General features: G+C 33.2%; 1 protein-coding gene across 1 annotated transcript in view; it reads right to left on the bottom strand.

Moving 5' to 3' along the window:
• The window catches only part of LOC123654351 (solute carrier organic anion transporter family member 74D-like), a 43773-nt gene that overhangs the window by 13721 nt on the left and 6833 nt on the right, over positions 1 to 23219 (bottom strand). Inside the window, exon 3 of the mRNA XM_045590297.1 lies at positions 8543 to 8683. Coding sequence (XP_045446253.1) covers positions 8543 to 8683 — 141 coding nt within the window. The remainder of the gene's footprint in view (positions 1 to 8542; positions 8684 to 23219) is intronic.

The following is a 23219-nucleotide window of genomic DNA, read 5'->3' on the forward strand; positions in this document are numbered from 1 at the left end:
ACGGTCGGTTGCTATATATGACCAATTGTTATTAGTTTAAGTTATTTTATTTAGTTTATTATTATTAAGTTTTTTTTTATATTAGTCACTATAACATGAACCACAATATAACGCCATATTTAATATTTTTCCTGATTTCAAAATATTCTATTCACAAATTTACATAATAAATAAAATTAATATTGATTAATTGGACATACCCAACCCGCCTGCCCAGCGTGGTGACTATGGGCAAAGCACATGAGTTCACGTTATTTTTGGCGTAAACTTGTGGAGGCCTATGTCCAGCAGTAGACTGTATAGGCTGTAATGATGAATTGGACATACACACATACATAAGGTCTTCAGGCATCTATCCCTCTCTTTCAAACTCATCAACAATAATAGTTAAAAATTTACAATATTGTTACCCACTTAATAAAATGTATCTGCTGTGTGGTTACGGCAGTAGAGAATATAGCTACCCCCAGTGTTCCCGTGGGTGTTGTATGAGGCGACTAAGGGATAACAGTTTCACTAGCACCTTGGAAATTAAAATGCCGACCGATGGCGGGATAACCATCCAACAACTGGCTTTGAAATACACAGACCGAAGACGGGCAGCGACGTCTTCGGTGCGACAAAGCCAGTCCTGCGGTCACCAACCCGCCTGCCCAGTGGTGACTATGGGAAACATACATGAGTTCACGCCATTTTTCGCGCGAAATTGTCGTACTTCGTACCCTTTTTTGCGAAAATTGCGCGGACGGAGGAGTGTGAAATTTCGCACCCTTATAGTTTGTATAGAGGAGTACAGAATGCTAATATATTTTTTTTTAATTATGCATAAAAAATACATAAAAAAACATTGCACACACTACCATTTATTTGACACACGCATATATATTGTGTACTCTTTTGTTGAGTGTTCAAACTTATAATTTAAATTAATTATGGTCGCATTTTGACCACTCGAAGAACGCTAGAATAAATAAATATAAAACGCCGAGATGTTTGTATGTACACGCATAATTCTAATTCATTTTTTTAACTGACTTCAAAAAAGGAGGAAGTTACTCAATTCGACCGTACATATTTTTTTTCTCGGATAACTTTGTCGTTTATGAACCGAATTTGGTGATTCTTTTTTTGTTGGGATGGAGATATCTCAAGGGTGGTACTATGATAAGGAAGCCAGGATCTGATGATGGAATCCCAGAGAAATCGTAGTGACGACTAGTACGTTTGGTAATTTTGTCGTCTACTTACCTTGTATTACTTGTCGATGTAATTGAAGCCGGTTTTTTTCGTTTGCTAGCAAACACAATTATTTAGTTTGTTATTGTCAGGACAAAATAGATGTAATATTCAGCAAAAAATAGATATGACAGGACGAAGTTCATTAGCATTTAAAAAGTGATTCATAAACATAACTCCAACTAAAGGACATGTAAAAAGTTCTGTTAAAACTACCTGTGTAGAGTTCGATTTAAAAACAAATTTACTAAAAAATTATCGAAAGAATTGCAGACCACTGATGGACATAGACCTCGCCAAATTCGCGCCAGACATCTCGGTTTTCCGCCAGCCCACACCGGCAATCTTACGTAGATCGTCGGTCCAACCCGTTTTAATCATAACTAGCAAAGTGATTTTATACAGAAATAGATTTGTATTAAAATAGCATAATTGATTATCCGCCAACCCGCATTGTAGCAGCGTTGTGGATTAAGCTCTGATCCTTCTCCTACATGGGGAAAGAGGCCTATGTCCAGCAGTGGAATATTACAGGCTGAAGCGATCATAATTGAAATAGGTTTAATTTTAAAACGCTATATACGAGTATATACTAATTTAACAATTCTGTGCTATTTGCTCCGTATAACTAGTTATGTCATGTTATCAATGTTTCCTCTATTGACAGAGGTTGTCTGTAAGAGAGCACTATTAGTGATAAGAGCGCATCTGTACTTTGTTATGTTAGAATATTGTTATTTTCTTTAATGTACTTAGTTAAACAAATTATAGATAAATAAACTGCGTTCCATTCTTTCTAAATAGTTCGTACTATGACAACACTCGCCTTTTACAAATGACATAAAATTCAATATCTACATTATATAAGTACATATAAAAAATAATTTCCTATTTCCCTTGTTCACGTCACAATGTCAGAACAAATACTGATTTCATTAATCTCATTTGTTAAGTTTACTAATACTTTTTAAAAGCTCTTAGAATAGCCTATTAAACAAAATAATGTACTAAAAAATTTGTTTAGTATTAGAAAAGATAGAAATTATTTCAACTTCGTCGTCCTTTAACGTCTAACGGATTGGCTATCGTAATATTTAGGAGTGATTTAGATGTGATATATGGTCATCCGACGACCCAATTACAAAAAAATCAGGCTCAACCAGATATCAGGATAGAATAAGGCATGTCAGATCCGGCAAGCTCTATCAGGACCAGGTCTGGTCCAGACAAGGATAGCCTGATGTAAAATAGGTATAATCAAGTATGGTAAGGCATACTGGAGCAGGACCCAGTCCGGTCCAGACAAGAATAGCCTGATGTAAAATATAATGAAGTATGGTGAGGCATAGCGGATCAGAACCTGGTCCGGTCCAGATAAGGATAGTCTGGTGTAAAATATAATCAAGTATGGTAAGGCATAGTGGATCAGAACCCGGTCCGGTCCAGATAAGGATAGCCTGATGTAAAATATAATCGAGTATGGTAAGGCATACCTGCATCAGGACCAGGTCTGGTCCAGATCAGGATAGCCTGAAAGAAATTACGCGAACTGAGCCTAAATCGCACTCTCGATGTTTTTAAGCGCACTTAGTATATATACAGTTAACAGGACAGTCTAACAGGGAGTCCATTTCTACACAGTGGAGCAATCGTAACTAGTAGGAAGTAGTTAATTAGTAGTTAATTAATAGAATTTAATAAATAAAATTTAATTATTAATAATAAATAATTCATAAATATAATAAATAAAATAAATAAAAGTAATTGATATTTTAAGTAAAAACAAAAACAAATAAAAAATTGGAAAAAATAAAGGGAAATAAATATAATATTAATTGTTAAGTAACATATTTAAAATATCAATTCACTTTTTTTATTAAACAATTTTTTCAAGAATATACATTCGTGTTTTTAAAAGGACCGGACCGAACATATCCGACCTGTACCAGGCAAGGTATGTAACGCAGATGATTGATCTGGACCCGATCAGGACATCTCATCTTATTCTGATTAGGTCCAGACAAATCTTCTGCGTTACATACCTTATCCGGTCCAGATCAGGCATGAGGTCCGGTACTTCTAAGGAACACGAAAAAATTTCTACTCGGGGATATTATCATAGTAGTTTCAATTTCTGTTCCTATCTTCTTCTAGAATTGAATATAAATTAAATCAATATTTATTTAATTTAAGCATCGCCTTTATAAAGTACTATAACATTTTCATTACAAATAACGAAATCACTGATAACATAATATGGCATTACACAAAGTATACACTTGATAAAATTTTAATAATTATTTTTAAAAGTAATTTTTATTGTTAATAATTAGGCTAATAGTGAAATTATGAAATAAAATATAAATTAAAATATAAATTTTAAATTGAACACATTTCTCTAACCCATCAATCAAATCGTGACACTACCCTACTATGTTATAAACGCGAAAGTTTGTGAGGATGGATGCATGTTTCTTATTCTTTCACGCAAGAACCACTGAGCAGATTATAATAAAACTTGGCAACACAAAGGTTACTTTTAATCCCGACATTCCCACAGGATCGGAAGATACGCAAGTGAAACCGCGAAGTCAGGATATATGTAATTAATCCATATCTGTACTAATATTATAAAGCTGAAAAGCTTGTTTGTTTAAATAAATAAATAATTAAAATATGATTTTTTTAAATTAGAAAAAAAAATATTTACCGGGGTAGGTTTATAGGCTATATAATATTTTTATGTACGTTTTTTACTCAAATTAACGTAGCTGAAGCCGCGGACCACAGCTAGTGTATTATATAATTGACGCGTGCCTCTAACAGCTAGACCGAACTCCGTATCACAAGCATACCTCCTACGCGTGATAACTATATAAAATCGTGCTAAACAGCGTGAATATTCATTCAATCTTATTTACATTTGAATTTTACAATTTCATTATAAGAGTTCGAATTGAGTTAATTACTTTTGAACATTAATCCATTATTACATTTATAATAGTATTTTAAAATATAGAAGAATTTTTAAACGCATAGTATATTTTAAGTAGAGTTTCTAACGTTCCAAATTTGCCAATTTTTGTTTTTATTTGCAATAAGAATTAAAAAGTTAGCAAATTATAATATATCGTTAGTGATATTTTTATTATATACTCGCGCTAAGCGTTTCCAAAGTGATAATACAAATCGTTTTGGATCCACTGAAAATCTTACGAACACAGTTATTAATTTTTTCGGAGGTCCGGTACAACTTTATTATTAACATGGAGCTGTCACTGCATTTATACAATTCACCATCATCACTTCAGCGTAATATAGTCCACTGCTGGACATAGGCCTCCACAAGTTCGCGCCAAAAATGGAGTGAACTCATGTGTTTTGCCCATAGTCACCACGCTGAGCAGGCGGGTAGGTTGGTGACCGCAGGGCTGGATTTATCGCACCGAAGACGCTGCTGCCCGTCTTCGGCCTGTGTATTTCAAAACCCAGCAGTTAGATGGTTATCCCGCCATCGGTCGTAGTGGAACTGTGTTATCCCTTAGTCGCCTCTTACGACACCTACGGAAAGAGAGGGCGTACCTCCTCTCTTCTCTCCGAGGGGGTGGCTATATTCTTAATGCCGTAACCACACAGTTATATACAATTTAGTTTTTTTTTTTTTACTTTATAGTTTCCAGAGCACAAATTTATAAGATTTATATAGTGTTTATCGTCATTACCTAATTATTATTTATCACTATATATATAAACGGTACAACAACCAACCATGGCATCTGCAATCCAATTAAAAAAAAACAACTATAAAAACATATTTAAAAAATTCTTTTTAGACCAACATATAGAGAGAGATTGACATAGCCGCATTTATTATTTTTATTATGATTATTATTACTCTTTAACCACTTAATGTTTTTTTTTTCTTTTTCTTTCCAATTATATTCACATGTTTAATCTATTATTTGTATAGCTTAATATCATATTTTTATGTTAGTATATAATATCGTATGTACTTTAGTATTATTAATTTAGAAACACAGTGCACTGTTCATTGTTTTTGCTGCACTGTTTATCACATAAATTGTATCTTTTTTTCTGTAAATAAATAAATAATCCAACGAAATATCGTAAATGTCAAAATGTTAATCACTGAAAGTAATTTATTTTTATATCGTATAATTTACATAATATGGTATTTGAAGTAACAGTGTATACTAAAGGTTCCCGAATCCGGTCTATTGTATACAACGTGTGTGCAAAGAAAAATGTATCATCGAAACGGCACAAAAAAGTGCTAAGTTGAAAATAAATCTCGGGGGCGAACGACTCATTCTCAGTTTGCACAAACTATCAACGTCGGCTATGGTTTATTCTAATTACGGCAGTTGAGCTGCCACTGAGTTGTATGACCTTATAAAGCATACACTTCAAGATTATTGTATTTACTTTTACAAGTACTTCGCTTGAAAGATGGAAAAAAAAGATTAGCAAGTGTACACTTAACCGATGTATGGGTACGATTTTAACAACAAATAACCATGTAAAAATGACCTTCATTATTTGTAAGTGAGAAATGTTAAAAATAAAAATTAAATTTAAAAAATGTAATTAATTCGAAAAAAAAAAACAGCGAACGGCCTTGAACTATAAGATAACCTAAAATAAATTCTTTGAACAGCAATACTTAAATATTATGTCACGTCCACATTTTTATGATCTAAAAAAACTACACGCTCTACGAAGCATTACAAGACTGCTTAATTACACGACCCAGTATTAGCCGCACGGAAGTACAAAAAATAAAATTTAATATTTCTCGTTACGTTCCTAGCATCACTATTTATATGATAACAATTATTTATCTAGAGCTATAAATTAAAATAAGGTTTCCTAGTACGTACCGGTATCGGAGAACCTACGGGTTATTAATAGAATGTGATATTAAGTATAACGAATACTGGTACAATGCCGATGATAAATCTAAACAGAAAACATTTACGTGTTACAAGGTCGTCCGGTCGAAGCTCAGTCAAGGGCGTTCGGTAGACGCAGTACATGAGCAAGAATACGATTTAAATTATTAACACCATTCTGTTATCGATTATTGAATCAGCATCGATTTTTAGACATCGAATACAAATGCGTAACAATGACTCCGCTGGAGATGCGTGAGGAAATTTTGAAATACTTTATCCCAGTACGGAAACAAAGTGGTGCTTCTTGACATAGAGCGTGGAGACGAAGGTCAACTCGGAACCGGTTTAAAAGTAAAAGTGAGCAAGTCGGCGGTCGCGTGTCCACCCACTAAATCCTCATTACGGGCGTCGATGGCATAATTGTCGACAACAAGGCGCGCAGCCTTGGCCGTGACCGTGTGGATAGAGCGCTTATTTTAGTCTTGGTGACGCGGCGTGATGTAATGCATTATATAACTGAGAGCGCGCCGCAGCGTGACGGCGCGCGGTCGCCAGCGAGCAGGGAAAAAGCGAAAGCTAAGAGAAAATTGCACTCGACGGCCTCGCCGATAAGACTCAGCAACCGAACTAGATCAGACTAAGCCAGCTTTAAAAGAATACAAAATAGACCCAATTAAAACGAGTGCTTTCTATATTATTAAACAGCTGTTCAAAATTATTCCCTTTGCACTCGTTACGAGTTATGAGTACGTTACAATAAAAGGTCCTATCACCTCATGAGTGGTGTGATATATTCATTAATTACAAACCGGCTGATAGGTAATTGTATACAAAATGCATCCTAGTATTTACTTTAAGCGCAGCACGTACAAATAATAAGTTGATTCTATACATCGCAAATAATGGCAAACGAAGTAAATTGAAATTAAATATACGTTATTTATTTTAAATTGTTCGCAAGAAGGAAACGTTGCCGACAATTTATCAAGTCGAGAAATAGTAAAAGCGGTACTAACTTAAAATATAGTGACCATTAAAAAGCTTATTTAAATTCCAGGCTCCATTCATGAGCACACGGCGCTCGAACAATAAGGAAATACGCGGAAACCATTCCATGAGTATTTGCGAATTGAGTTTATTGCTAGTCGAAGCACGCTTGAAGCAGTTTTCTATCGTGACAGTGCGTATTCTGAAACTATAGTGACGGAATCCGAACCGTGCCCTAAAGGTAACAAAGGCGCCAACTGTTGGGAGTCAGTCGCAAGCGCCTGACAATGTGCATGTATTCGATCAGTAGTGCAGTCACGTGCGCGCTTTCTTCGTGGATTTTGCGCGCAAATCTGCGGCAATGCGTGGGTAACGGTAGCTGCCAGTTCCGCGATGAGTGTACGAAGGAATTCCAGGTCCTAAACCGAGTGAATGTAACAATGGAACATTACACGGTCTCTCTCCCATTCTACGCGCTCGTCAAAGTAACTATGATATTCAGGATGTGAAACTGTTTGCCCGTGTTTACCGTTGTCCATCGATACAAGGTTAAGCAACTATGGTTAAAATTCTCTCGCTAAATATGTATCGTTAAAGACTTACGAAATATGTTAACTGCTCGCGTAATTTATCACATTGCAAGGAAATCATTATTGCTTATAAACGTACGTAGCGTTATTTAAACATTAAAAAGGCTCGCGTGTGACTGGGGACATTATATATTTACGGAGAAAAATTTCAAATTGTTATTAGTGTAACATTTCACCGTCAAGAAAAAAACATAGAACAATAAACAATAAGAAAAACAGCACCATATTCATTACGGCGCTTTCATACATAATGGATAAGATAAAGAACAAATGTAAAATGGAAAATCCTCATAAAAATAAAATGCACGATCGTTAATATTATTTTCTATTTATACGTTATAGTTACGGTTAATTAAAAATAGTAAAGGCCTTCTATTGTTTGAATTTCAAGATTATTAAAGATAGGTAAAAACTAAAGACAGCGTGAGGCAATAAAAACTATATCTGTTAACTTTTACTAAAGGATAATTGTATTGTGTTATGTATTGTTATGAGTTTATTTTTGTACTAAATTTCATAAAAATATCAGTTTTCTTTGTAGGTTTAATATATTTTATATTTTTTGTTGTTAAATACGTAATTGGCAGTCAGTGTAGGCACTAATATTTTTGTATGTATAACAGTGATTCCCTAGATGATTTATATTCGCAACAGAACCCGGAAAGTAGACTATAATAGGACTCTAGAATATTTTCTGAAAGGACGACGTATGCATGCTAGTTTCATTAGTAGCAATCATTTTTTTTTTTATTGTGAAAATCAAAAAAAAATATTATTAATTTTATTTTTTAATAAGAAAAATGTAGAACTTACCGAGCCACCACGCTCCAACCCATCTTGGATCGCTGTATTCGTATCCAGGGTCAACGAGGGGGTCCACGTACACTCTGGTACAAAGCGCACCGAGGAGGAATCCAAGAGCTGGTCCAATCACTCTCGTGCCAATTGTAATAGCTATAAAGAAAATAAAAGAAATAAATAAATGCGTTATACTAAGTCTTTTTCTATATGACTTTTTTTTTTTTTTTTTTTTTTTTTTTTTTTTTTTTTTTTTTTTTTTTTTTTTTTTTTTTTTTTTTTTTTTTAATCTATACCTCCAACATGGGGGTCGGTGCACGTTTTCTATATGACTAAGTCAGCAAGCAAGCATACAACACACATGACGTAGGGCACAGCAGGAATTTCCCGCTCAAAATATGGAGCAGCCCGACTGGGGTAGTACCTCGACCAGAAGATCACAGCTAAATAATACCGTTTTCAAGCAGTATTATAAGGTGACCAGAGCTCCCGGGGGGGGGGGGGGGGGTATTGGGTCGGGCAACGTGCTTGCTATGCTTTTGGTGTTGCAGGCGTCTATAAGCTACGGTAATCTCTTACCATCAGGTGAGCCGTACGCTTGTTTGCCGACCTAGTGTTATAAAAAAACACATGATGGTAAGCGGTTAGCATAAGATATAATAACAGACACATCGCAAGCGCGCTGCAGATACAACCCCGACCATCTCCAGAAACTCTGGCTCCCTTACTTACTACAGAAACAGAACACTACTTGAGATGAATATTATTAAGCAGTCTGTACCTATCCCTAATGAGCTCCTGTATCCCGAAATACATAAACAAATGCCCATGAAAAGATCTTTACCGCATATACATTGTGAACTTTTGTCATTATCCAAGTCAAAATCGCGAACGTCAAAGCTACACCCATTGCTGAAACCGTTGCACCAATACATCGTTAAAAAATATGCGTAATTTATACAAAACTTTACAAGCCCGTTCCATGAAACATTTCTTCGAAGTTATGTAAACAGTTTAAATTATATAACTATAAGGAAAATGCGTTTGTATTTGTATATATGGTATGGTTGGAATAAAATATCCTGCAACATCGTTTTAGAAAAAATATCAATTTCAAAATATCTTTGACATTTCCTTAGCGAAAATGGTGATACAATCCAGAATAAATGAATAACTGATTTATGCTAATAACATTTTAAAATAAATACTCGTTTCATACGCACTAAAAACAATGTTAATACATTTTAATAAAAACTTTATCGTAACTTTTTTTCTGTAATGAATGACACCCTGTCTTTAAATTCAATATTATTCATTATTCAGTCATGATGACGTTACTAATTTTTCATTTCACAAACACAGTGTTGTTTTTTTATCACTACGAAACATATAATTTGATATTGCAGACCCGCTTGCACATATTGATTTCAGAATTGAACCAAATATGTAAATCATCAGTCACATCAGCTTGGAATGTATTCAAGCTGTTTTTGAAGTACCAAAGTTAATATTAAAAAGTTTGATGTAGTTTTACGAAGCAATTTTTATGTAAATTCAAATGGCGCTGTCTAATTCTAGACTGTTCAAAGGGTGTCCAACCATCTTTCGAAGAATTATGACTAGCCAACTTGTCTCGTTAAACGGTCATTAAATATCAGACACAACTGAATATATCAGATTAAGAATCATCTCGTCCACGATTATCATCTAGATCGTTTCATTGTCGCGACATTTAATAATATTATATAAAACGGACCGACGGGGTCGACGGCCGGTTAAAAAGCTGTCCCAGTTTTTGGTATTAAATTGAAAGTTATAATAAAAAATTACAAACAACCGCCAAAGGGTTAGTGACCGAAAAACAATCAAGTACTTAGTTCCCAAATGTAATCTTTCGGAGAAATCGACGGCATCGCTTGCCAAAAATTGATTCGAGCGTGCAATGTGCGATGTACGAACATCGTCGAAAAGAATATAAAATATACGTACACACGTACGTTATCACGGCACGTCGGTGCAATGAATAATGATCTCGCGGGGACCGTTTTTCAAAGTCGGCTTATGGCAGCTATTAATCGTAAGTACTCTTAAATACGAACCCAAATATCTGAAATTACATCGACCGAACGGTTAACGGCTACGGCGAGCTGAAATTTTTTTAATTGAAGATTAAAATTTTCGAGATTTTCGTCTTAAGAACCTGTCGTTTCGTATAGCGCAGTTGTTACCGGTTTCGATGCATCGTTAAAAGCGTTCAAGTACTGCATCTCCGAATTAACGCACGGACCATCGAAAATGACGAAACACGTCATTAAACTTATACGGAACTCGTTTCGAGGCGTTCAGAACTACCGCCGAACGAAGTGTATACAATTTCACAACACGCGATCGGAATTGTATATTTCGTAATTTTCAAAATTGTATATTTTAACTTTGTTTTGCAGCTAATAATCATGTGATACTATGAAATTATGACTTTTTTGCAAATAATAATGACTTGCAAAGTATAAACATTATATCTCACCCAAATGTTAAGTTATTAATAAATGAAGATTATTTATTTATTTATTATTTATTTATACTTTATTGTACACCACAAACAAAGACAGTAACAGACTGTGAAGTACAATGGGCAGACTTATGGCTATTTCGCCATTTCTTCCAGACAACCCATTACCAGGATAATGAAAAACCTGTTTCGAATTTTATTGCGGTTTATTAAATCTTTTACAGCAACATTGAGTCCTCCCGTGACCACGGTTGCTGTAAAGTATCCGAAACGTCGGTCATTTAAAAAAAATAATAAACCGCGATAAAATCCTAAAAAGTTTTTTCATTATAACGAGTGATATTCACGTAAACATTAGAAGACAATATTATCGGGATACATATTAATTAGGAATTATACCGCTGATATTATCTGAAAGAGTACGTAAAAGCATTATAATATTTATAACAACTTTATTTCTAGGACTGCATTACACAAACGATATACTAAATACTAAATAGGAATATTTTTCGTTTCCAATTATTCACCACCAATCCACAGTAGAATAACGTGGCTAAATAAATAAATAATATAAAGGAACTTCGTTCCAATAGTAGTTCAAGTCAAATTTTAAGCATACAAAACGCTTTATCCAGAAACCGAGTGCCAGGGAGGCTAAATAAGTTCTAAACAATTGTCAAATATTACTGTCTCGCTACTAGAAGGTGGAATAAGTCATCAATTATTTCCTCCTTAACTTTAACTCTTTACCCTAACAAAAAAAATTAATTAATTCAAAATTATTGAACGAATACTACTAATGCTTTTATATAAGCATACTTAAGATGAGAGGTCTCACAAATTGACAAACAATAAATTATGTTAAATTTAATAAATAAACTCGGTAAACATTTCCAAAACAGTACAGTCACTCGTGAATCATAGCTAATTCTCTATTCATTAGTGTCTAATAAAACTAATGTACTTTGCCTAAATTTACATATCTACTTCATTCACAGAAGAAAAAAAGTACGACGCTACAACAACCAAAACCTTTTTTATAATTAAAAGAGGAAATATATTTTAGATTAATTGCTAAACCGTAAACCGACTAATTTAACAATTGGACAATAGACCTACTAGGGATAAAATGTTGATAAGAATCTTATACTAATTTAAGCCAAATAAGTAAAGAAAACTAGAGATAAGTTATAATAGAAACCGGCTATCAATAAATAAAACATATTATTGTTATGATCGTTATGATCAGACAGTTTTATTTAACAACCAGCTATAAAAAACGATTACATAATACACCAAACAATATAGCAGATAGCTTAGTGCAAGTTACAAAAACGTCGGTATAGGATTATAAAGTTTAACGAACTCTAGAGGAATAGTTTTAGGAAGGATGACTAACGTCTAACCATAACCTGAATGAGTAGTGTCCGCTTCGCAGAAACCACCTGAGCTAGCTATACATATAATTAAATTAACAGTGATCTCTATATGAAATGAGGAAGATAGAAACAATGTTTGGAAATAACTTCTGTGTAAACAATACGAGGATATTAGAAATCGAAATTATTTTGAGGTATAATAGTTTATAAAATACGTTTAAAAATATAATATTGTGTTTTATTTTGTTTTTTTTACATTAAACTTAGGTATGTAAGTAAATAATGTTTGCAAATACAAATATCATAATTACACGTTAACTTAACAATCACACCAAAAAGTCTTAAAAATTATCTTCTTCAATAGTATTAACATATCAACACTTCGCAAAGCCCATTTTTCATATGAGTAAAAGAATTGGAGCTAAATCTGTCATGGTACTTTATTAATAGTTGACGCATAAGAAACAATATCACTTATTAATTATACGTAGAAAAAATTGTTTTCATAGATCTTTAAAATCGCCTATCTTATTAATTTAAGCTACAAAATAAAAAATAATCCTGTTTCAAATAAATGTTATTAATACATCGTCAACAGTGTAAAAAAAATCTAAATAAAAAACTAACTTGGAATGTATACACAAAACCGGTTCTTTTTCTAAGTTCCGAATGTAAACATTATAAATCTATACTTTTAAATTTTGAGTACAAATAAAGATTTTAGACTGAACTAAGTAAAAAGTTCGAAAACGTTGTATGCTGTGTGAAAGACAGCATTTCATTCAGAAGCTTATTCCATTGCATATTAAAGGCATCTATCACTAACATAAGTAACGAAGTAATCGCTATCAGGTGACTAAGATAATAACCGAGACCATCGACAGCGTGCTCACACACTACACCTAGACCAAAAACTAATATTTTCATAGCATACATAACGGAACAAATATTTGCCTCGAGCGGGAACCTAAACCGCGACCGCCGTTAAATCGACTTGCCACAACACTAAACCAGAACCTCATTTCCGACTATCGAATCAAATCTATCGTAATCTAATCTGAACGAAGTACGAAACTGACCTACGTCAAACACCGCAAATGACAAGTAATTTGATAAGAGACGAACTTGCTTAATATTGCGAAGTATTCGTGTAACGTGTAAGTGATCCCGATAAATTCCATTTCCTCTTCCACACAGTAGTATTATTTAGTATGGTTGATAAAATTCTAGATTCAAATGTATTACTGTGTAATTATAATAAAATTGTAAACTCCATTTGCAAACTTTCCTTTTTATAGACTGTTAAGAGGAGTTTTGTCGCACCTCATCATGTCATGTCGAATCTCAGAAGTTAAAGTATTTCATTGATTAAGGAAAAATATAAAAAAAAAAAAACTTTAACAACTTTCGTGGAATATATTTAAATTATTTCTAACCATTTACGCTATTTATAATTTAGCTAATAGCTCTTTGATATCGAACCTAAATGATATGAATATCCAAATAAATGAAGATGAGGGTAATTTAAAAAATCATGTTTTCCGCTTACTCCAAAATAAGACGACAAAATTCAAAGAAATTTACTGACGCGCAAATAAAGTGGAGCGAGTAAATATTGGTTTTGGAATACACACACACACACTGGAGGAAACTCGTTTAAATTATACACAAATATTTTAATGATAAGCCGTCAATTAGACTTTATGTTATATAACTTCTTAAGGGTTTCTTTAAAAGTTCAACATTATTGTATAACGTCTGCTCTTAGTTTTGTTTAGTAGTTCTATGAATAAACGCTACTAATATATTAAATTATCCACCATCAATATAACTAAAAAAAATGTGAAACTGTTAGGTATAAACTTTCAATTCTAACATAACGTTCAACTAAACAAAATAACTCAAATTGAAAGCGACAAAGTATTCTAAAAATGGTAACGTGAACGACCAAGAACAAATAGCGTTAAAATCAGCGAGCGACAAAAAGACGAAGACAAGAAAAAAAGAATAAACGAATCTCAAGAGGCTGTTAAGAAGAGCTCGTAAGAAACTTCTCGACGTCGAAATACCGAACAAAATAGACGACACAAGTGGAAGTGGACGCATCCCGTGCCCGCGTCCCAGTGACACAAATACGCACTTCTGTAGGGTTGTCATTTGGGACGTTTGGAATACGACAAATTTAATTATAAGTTATATAATAGTCACAATTTTGTTACATCCCCATCAAAAATTATATAAATATTATAATGTAATAGATGATTATATTAACCCGGAATATTATAATTCAAACGAACTACACCGATAGCCCCAGGAGATTGAGAACGTGAATAGGAGTAATGCCCTTCGGAGGTCAACTACATATTCAGCGCTAACTTTGTTATATGTATATAATTAGACGGATTTTTATATTTATAATATCTTTACATTTTCATACCGGAAGGGTGAAAAGGGAACTTTTTATACGTCTTTCAATCACAGAATTATATCTTTCAATCGTACTCGTATTAAAATTATAAAAGAATTTACTATAAAAATACGACAATTACTTAATAAAAACCAAAAAGTAAAAATTAAATGACATCAGCGTGCACTGAGCCTTATACCTGAAAGCTGAAATGCATTGTCACAAATTACTCTCCAAGTCAAAGCCGGCTTATACTTTGCTAATTTTTTCCTAACTAAAATGAACAGGGAATATACCTAAATATGTAACATTTGAAAACTGTCACAGATATGCATATCTGTAACGATAACAAAATATATGTCAAAGGTTTATAAATCATGCCTGATTTAGCAATAAATTTAGTTATGCAATAAAGATAAAATGTATGTAGATGTAGAAAATTTCACGTCACATGTATATCTTATCGGCAACATATGTACTTGATTAGATGAATAGAATGAATAAAATTTATTATTATCGTAATAAAATTTAAAGCAACAATTAACTCGTAGTAGTTCTTCGAATGAAGAAACCACAAGAAGCTAACACATTAATGTAACAAATTAATTTTTGTAAGCAAATTATGAATTTGATTGGAGAGTCACAAGAAATGTTCTAATTTCAAACTCAAACATTTCATAAACAGCATTACACGTTCAATTCAATAGCTACACGACTATTAGTCAGTAGATATCGCTCATAATTCAGGTTGTGGATAAAGGTTATTTTCCACATAAGTTACGAATAGACTTTAACAGCGGGGGTAGGTATTAAAACCTTTTTCGCCTTTAAGAAACTAAAACTTTTGATTCATAATTGCGAACAGAATCTACCACAAATATAGTGGAATTCAACGTTGAAAGACAATTTATCATAAACTTTTATCCTTTCGATAGCGTCATCCGTCAAATAGTGTTATTCACAAACAGTAAAACAGGCCCTAAGTGTGTGGTGTATAGTGCTAATCTAAATTCACTTTGTCAGCCCTGGTGTAGAAACCCAGTGCATATTGAATGCACAGAGCGCATTGACACATTTAGCAAACTAAGAGACGCATGAGCAGCTAACTTAATCTGATTTGAATCTTAAACGAGTGTTGCGCAATCATTGTATTCGCTTCAAATATAAAACACATCACTATTCTGTGTCTTCATTTCACCCCACTATTTTAAAACAAATTATTCCATATTGTTGCCCTATATCGGATATCTCGTACCCACCAAGTTTTGTGTTATTTGTATGAATCACTTTATATAAAAAATAAAAAATAGACGTCATATATTTTTATGATCAATAAAATAATCAATTTTTTATTGTCACATTTTTGTAAACATAATAATACTCATGTAGAGCATTCGTAACTGAATTTTTGTAATTTTAAATTTAATTTGACGGTCATTTTATAAGTATTCCAAAATTCAGTATTTTTTTATTAAATAACTTTTATTCTTCACTAGCTGTGCCCGCGACTTCGTCCGCGTGGAATTCAAAAAAAAATATTTTCAGTTCGTAGAAAAATAAATAAAAACAAAATAAATAAATTTCTAAAATAAAAGTAGTTTTAGTTAAGTAGTAGTTTTACCTAAGTTACTCCTTATTACATCAGCTGAAAGTCCCATCAAAATCGGTCCAGCTGCTTCAGAGATTAGCCGGAACAAACAGATAGACAGACAGACAAAAATTGTAAAAAAAAATGTTATTTTTGTATATGTATCCATATGCATTTAGTAAAAAACGGCTATTTTAATATTACAAACAGACAGATTTTTTATCTGTTTGTATAGATTTAAAGGTGCAATTAAGTATACATTCATAACGTTGAAATTAACATTTGAAACAACAAAAGTAGGATTATTGCGTAATTTTTCCTTTCCAACTCTCCTCTCATAAAATTGGAGCAACATACCAAAATAACGTCTTAAAATAAAATTTATATTTTTTCGTATGTTGTACTTCATTTCAGTACAACTTCTTAATTTTTTTTTTTAAGTTGAATCAATACACATTGACACCGTTTGTGCAAAAAGTTTTAGAACCTAGATATTTTTTTTTTGGACCTAGTCACTCATTTCAAAAATACAATATAAGCACTTTAATAACATGCTCCGCTTCATCAAGCGCATACATTTATCTTGAATCATTAAATATTTTATCAAAGATAACATTGCATAACAATCCCAAATGTCATTTGTTCAGTTCTGAAGTTCATGATAAATAAGAACTATTCTTTACATTAATATTTTTCTCAGATAATAATCTATACATCTATACAAATAAATAAAATTGGAGTGTCTGTTTATAATATTCAAATAACCGCTTTTTACTGGATGTATACACGGTACATATACCAAAATAACATTTTTTTACCATTTTTGTTTATCTGTCTGTATATTCCGGCTAATCTGTGAAACGGCTGGACCGATTTTGACAGAACTTTCACTGGCAGATAGCTGATGTATAAGGAGTTACGCTACTTTTATTTTAGAAATTTATTTATTTTATAACTCTGCAAACCGAACATTAACTTTTTTGTTAAATTCCACGCGGTCGAAATCGCAGGCACTAGTCCTATATATCCGTCATGCAAGTAAAATTTTGTGATACATTAGCCTTCTGACTATTGTAAGAAGTTGACGCAAATGCATACATAACACGTTAAGCTTTAATCCTGTTTCTTAATAGAGGTAGAAAAAAAAATTTTTTTTGTTTGTTTGGTGCTGACTTTTTTCGTACGTATATTTCTTTTTTAATTTTATTTCATACAAATTAATCTTGACATGACAATAAATAACACAAAAAAGAATAATTTGATTTGGCGCAGTCGTTCGAAATTTAAGCGCATACATATATATGTACGGCTGCACCAAATCATGATACCTAATGATTGATTTTCATTTAAATATGATAAGGACGACATAGAGCCGTAAAACACTAAGCATTTTATTCCATCCCGAGCGGGAATCGAACCCGTAAACCGTTAATGTTTTAGACACCTACACGCACCACTACACCAGAGCGATTGTTAATCACTACATAGTATAAAACAAAGTCGCTTTCTCTGTCCCTGCACATGTATGTACGCTTAAATCTTTAAAACTACGCAACGGATTTTGATGCGGTTCTTTATAATAGATAGATTGATTCAAGAGGAAGGTTTATATGTATAATAACATCCATTAAATAGTGGAGAAATACTGTTATTTTTGAGTTTTCTAATGTTATGTCGTAAATAATTATTATTTTTTTTCGCTTAAATTGCAAACGCAGGCTGAACCCTACGAGATTTATCAAAATAATGTACTAAGTATTGTACACATTGAAAAGGTCTACAGAAAACTCTGCGATGGTATATACCTATCTCTTATGGATATCCCACAATAACATTTTTTTGTCATTTACTTTTTACGACAAATAATGGCTAATTTTCGAAGCGATTTTAACCAATACAGCATTAATCCTTATCCAATTAAATACCTTAAATATATTTTTTATTTAATATAGATCTATATGGCCCTTTACAGCATATGATTTAAATGAATATTTTCGAAGATATTACAGATTTAAAAATCGCGGTACGTAGCGTTTGCGGCGGTTCCGGCCGGCTTTTACTCTAAGTTAACGCGTGTAGGACACGGGCAGTAATGAATAAATCAAAACTACTGGATCGATTTTAATCATTTTTTCAGTGAATGACATAGGCTATAATTATATTTTATACCCGTGCGAAGCCGGAGCGGGTCGCTAGTAAATAACTAAATAAAATATATTTTTCTTCACAACAAAAAGTCTTTATATTACAATTCATCAAATGATTTATTATTTCGTTTTTATATCGAAAACCTTTCAAAGGAGATCAAATGTTCTTGCTTTTGTAAAAAAAAAGGTTTTTCTATACGTTGTTACATGAATAAGAAATAAGAAAAAAAGGGCCAACTTCAAATCGTTTTATTGTATTTTAAATTTCTTGTAAGGTTTATTTAAGGAACTTAAAAAATAATATACGAGTATCGATGTACATCGAAAATGAACGACGTACCTAAAATATTTCTAAGAAACTGACATAAAAATAGATATAGACTGAAGTGATATTAGGGGACATCCATTAATTACGTGAGGTCAGAAAAGGGGGGAGCGGTCTAATGAAATCTCACTAAATATCATTTAAATCGAAGGGGGATAATCGAAAATCTCACATCAACTTCAAAAATATAAAATATTACAGATATTAAAAAAATATTTTGAGTGTTCATTTCGCCCGCTAAAATAAATCTCATGGTTATTAAAATCATTTAGTTTTTGCTTTCATCATCATCATCATTTCAGCCTATTACAGTCCACAGCTGGACATAGGCCTCCACGAGTTCGTGCCGAAAAATGACGTAAACTCATGTGTTTTGCCCATAGTCACCACGCTGGGCAGGCGGGCTAGTGACCGCAGGGCTGGCTTTATCGCGCCAAAGACGCTGCTGCCCGTCTTCGGCCTGTGTATTTCAAAGCCAGCAGTTGGATGGTTATCCCGCCATCGGTCGGCTTTATAAATTCCAAGGTGGTAGTGAAACTGTGTTATCCCTTAGTCGCCTCTTACGGCACGCACGGGAAGAGAGGGGGTGGCGATATTCTTTACTGCCGTAACCACACGGAACGGCACAACGGTAGTTTTTGCTTTGAATTTTATTTAATTCAAATAAATTAACTGTGGTATACTTGAACAGTTTATTGTTTCCCGTCAATCTCTATTATATTCAGCGTCAATCTCACGTAAGGGGTTGAGGGAGGGTCCAGACAAATCTCACGTAAGGGTAAGGGTAAAGGGGTCTAAACAAATCGAAAAACCACTACCAACAAAATCTAACAGACCTTATAAATTGGCTACATATTTAATATATATAAGCTTATAACATAGAACTACTTCAACGTTCAGATAGGGGTTTTAACACCATAACAAAAGTGGGTGAACAAAGTGGTACAAGGTTGAAAGTGATTCAATATAGTGAGTAAAATAAACATTGGAGGGCAAAGGTTAATTAACTTCACGACTAAGGAGAGCGTACAGTCCACTGTAGACTCCTTCTTTAAGAAGCAGCCGTATAGTGGTGCCAGCCCGAGCAATTCCTAAACTGATAAGATTCTTAAGCTGATAAGGGCACACAGTACCAGAAGTGATACTAAATAATTGTCACCTGTTAACACAAAATGTAAATGTGCTTTTACAAAATGGTAATCTGTAACAAAAATAAAATCTTGTCGTTAAAAATTTCCTAACATATTAATAATGAGAACGGTTACTAAGATTAGATTGTTATAGATCTCAGGAATTTGCTAATTATCTCTCAAATATAGAGCTGTTGTTTATGTGTCTGCACGTTTTCAACTATCAAAAATTATACAAATAATCTAAAAAACTATAAAAAATAAAAATTGTATATCATGATCTCGTAGACGCTTCTCTCTTGACACATTTGTTTACTCGGATAGAAAGGGTTCCACAAATATCTGCTGCTACGGGCCGCGTTATTAATATCTGATATTATCACTGCAAAAAAATTAAGCACCGCATTTCAATCTTACTGATACTACGAGATACATGCGACGAGCTACTTATTTATTTATTAATACTTTTTTCTTAATTTTATTAGTTTGGTAGCATTGACAAAATGTTATTCAAACAAAGAGAAAGATTGAAATAGGACAGAACACACTATTACACTGTACGACTGATGAGCAGCTTTATGTTATCTCCAAGATCACCAAGACAAGGGTGTATCACAAGGATTTGTTCAGTTACATAAATCTGCTCTGATTCGGCATAAAACTCACTAATATAGAAACTTATTTAATAAATTAAAGTGTGATTTAAAAATACTTAACAATTAACTACTTTCAATCACAACCAAAATTTAAAATATGTCAAGTGAAAGGACTCTGAATTTATAATTTAGTAGAAAACATAATTTGTCAGATATAGAAACATAATTTTCTAAAAAAAATCTCGATATAATAACAAAAACAATAACTCTCTGAAAGTAAGTAATTAGACAACCATAGGCGATAAGAAAAGACCGGATCTAAAAGGTCAAACAAAAAGATTACATCACTAGTATCATATTATATTCACATACATATTAGGAAAAAATTGTATGTCCATTATGCTCGATCACTCACGCAACGATACATAGGGTGAAAGCTGTGACATTAAACGTTAACCAAACTAATAACTGTCAAAACCCAAATCGTCGAAAGTAAAAAAGCTTTTAATGCATAGTATAACTAATACACACACACACACACACAAACACACACACACACACACACACACAAACACACACACACAAACACACACACACACACACACACACACACTTCAGCCTATCGTATAAACAATACGCGTTTCTTAAAGATTAGTATAAAAATGAAAATTTAGTAACAGGAGGCAGAGACTATTCTTTACGACCGAAGCGTTTAAATGTAAATTAAGATAAAGTTAATGACAATTAGCCATTTATCAGCGCTCATGTCTAAATATAAACTTTATAAAGACTATCTCTCCTTTTTTTCTTTATTTTCCTGATCTCATAATGCTCTATTCATTAATACAAATAACATACAAGTGTCGTTACAACAATATAATCAACTGCTTCACACATAACTTTGATGTGAATGATCTGTATAAAGTAAACAATGCATAATTATCTTAACAACGGGTTGAATTCGGTCGTAAGAGATGATTAATAGCGTGCTTATGCGTATATACATGTGTTTTATGTAACATATAAAAAAATATCATGTCAATTTATCTTTACATAAAATAAAATTTAATAGTATATAAATTGTTTACAAACAACCTGTTGCACATAATATATGTATGTACTCATTTATACGCCCAAAAATAGTTATCCTATTCTCAGCCACCATATTATAAATTTGTTACAAGGCCACAACGCTCTTTGGTCATAAGATTCTGGTTCCTATGTTAGCGGATATTACAGGAAATAAAGCCTCAATTTTTGTTATTATTATTAATATATATAGGTATATTGTTAATTTTTTATTAACATTTTATTAATTTAACTTTACGTAGAATAAATTTTACAGAATAAAAAGAAACATTTAAGAACAACAGATGTCTGCAGGAAAATAATTATAGTCTTTCAAACTATTGTCATAATGGTGTAAGATACAGAAAAAAATAGCATAAGTAATTTTCAAAACATTAAAAAAAATTATCAACATTAAAAATAACCTAAAAACACCAGAGTAAAATTCAATAAGAATTGAAACCCCATATCAAGGAAAACTTAAGTAAGCAAAAACTCGAATTTCGTCAAAAAAAAAATTATAACCGAGACTAAAATAATGAAAAATCAAGTCAATACAATTTATTGATGGTAAGGAAAAATTCGAATATTAACAAAGGAAAAGCTGGATTGTATTTTTGCTACACATAAGGATTGAAACATGCATCCTTTCCTCTCGAATGGTTGAATGTGTGATGGAGCATGAATGTGTAAGCCCAAGACTCCTCTGGATTAGGTTGAAAGTCGGACTCACTCGCTTGTTTATCCTTGGGGTCTATGCACCGACGGATCTGCGCGGAGGTGGGTCATTAAAAGACCAACAAGAGAGAGAGGAATTTTGGGATAGCATGAGAGAGGTCTTGAATAAATGCGGAGAAAATGAACGGATCGTAATGTTAGGGGACTTTAATGGGTGGGTTGGAGTAAAGCGTGATGGGTATGAAAGAGTTCTGGGTACGTTTGGGGACGAAAGAGTGAATGACAATGGGAGAAGTCTGCTTGAAGTATGCTTGGAATGGAATCTTTGCGTGGTCAACACAATGTTTGAACACAAAAAGATCCATTTGTATACAAAAGATGAGGGTGAGTCTAGAAGTATGATTGATTTTGTAATTGTGGATGAAAGACTGAGAAAGAAAGTGCTTGACACTCGGGCATACCGCGGTGTTGGTCTCGACACAGACCACTTCCTGGTCATAGCCCGAATACGTGGCCTCTTTAAACGATGGCGCCACCGAGGGGCCGAGCCTACGAGTGTTTTAGCCAGAATAAAAGTGGAAAATCTACAAGGAAAAGAAAAGAAAGATGAGTATGTAGAGAAACTGAAAGAAAGTTTTAAAGGCATAGAAGAGATAGGTGTGATTGAGAATTTGTGGGAGACTTTTAAGAAAGGGGTCGTGAATAGTGCTATTGAGGTGTGCGGGGTAGCTAAAAGAAGGAAAGGAAGAAAGAACTATAATGTGTGGATGGATAAAGATGTACAAAAGGCTGTGCAAGAAAAGAAGAAAGCGTGGTTGGATTGGTTAGCAACAAAAGCTAACCAAAAGGTTCAAAAGGCAACGGA

This window comes from Melitaea cinxia, chromosome 1, assembly GCF_905220565.1.
Source record: "Melitaea cinxia chromosome 1, ilMelCinx1.1, whole genome shotgun sequence".
NCBI lineage: Eukaryota > Metazoa > Arthropoda > Insecta > Lepidoptera > Nymphalidae > Melitaea > Melitaea cinxia.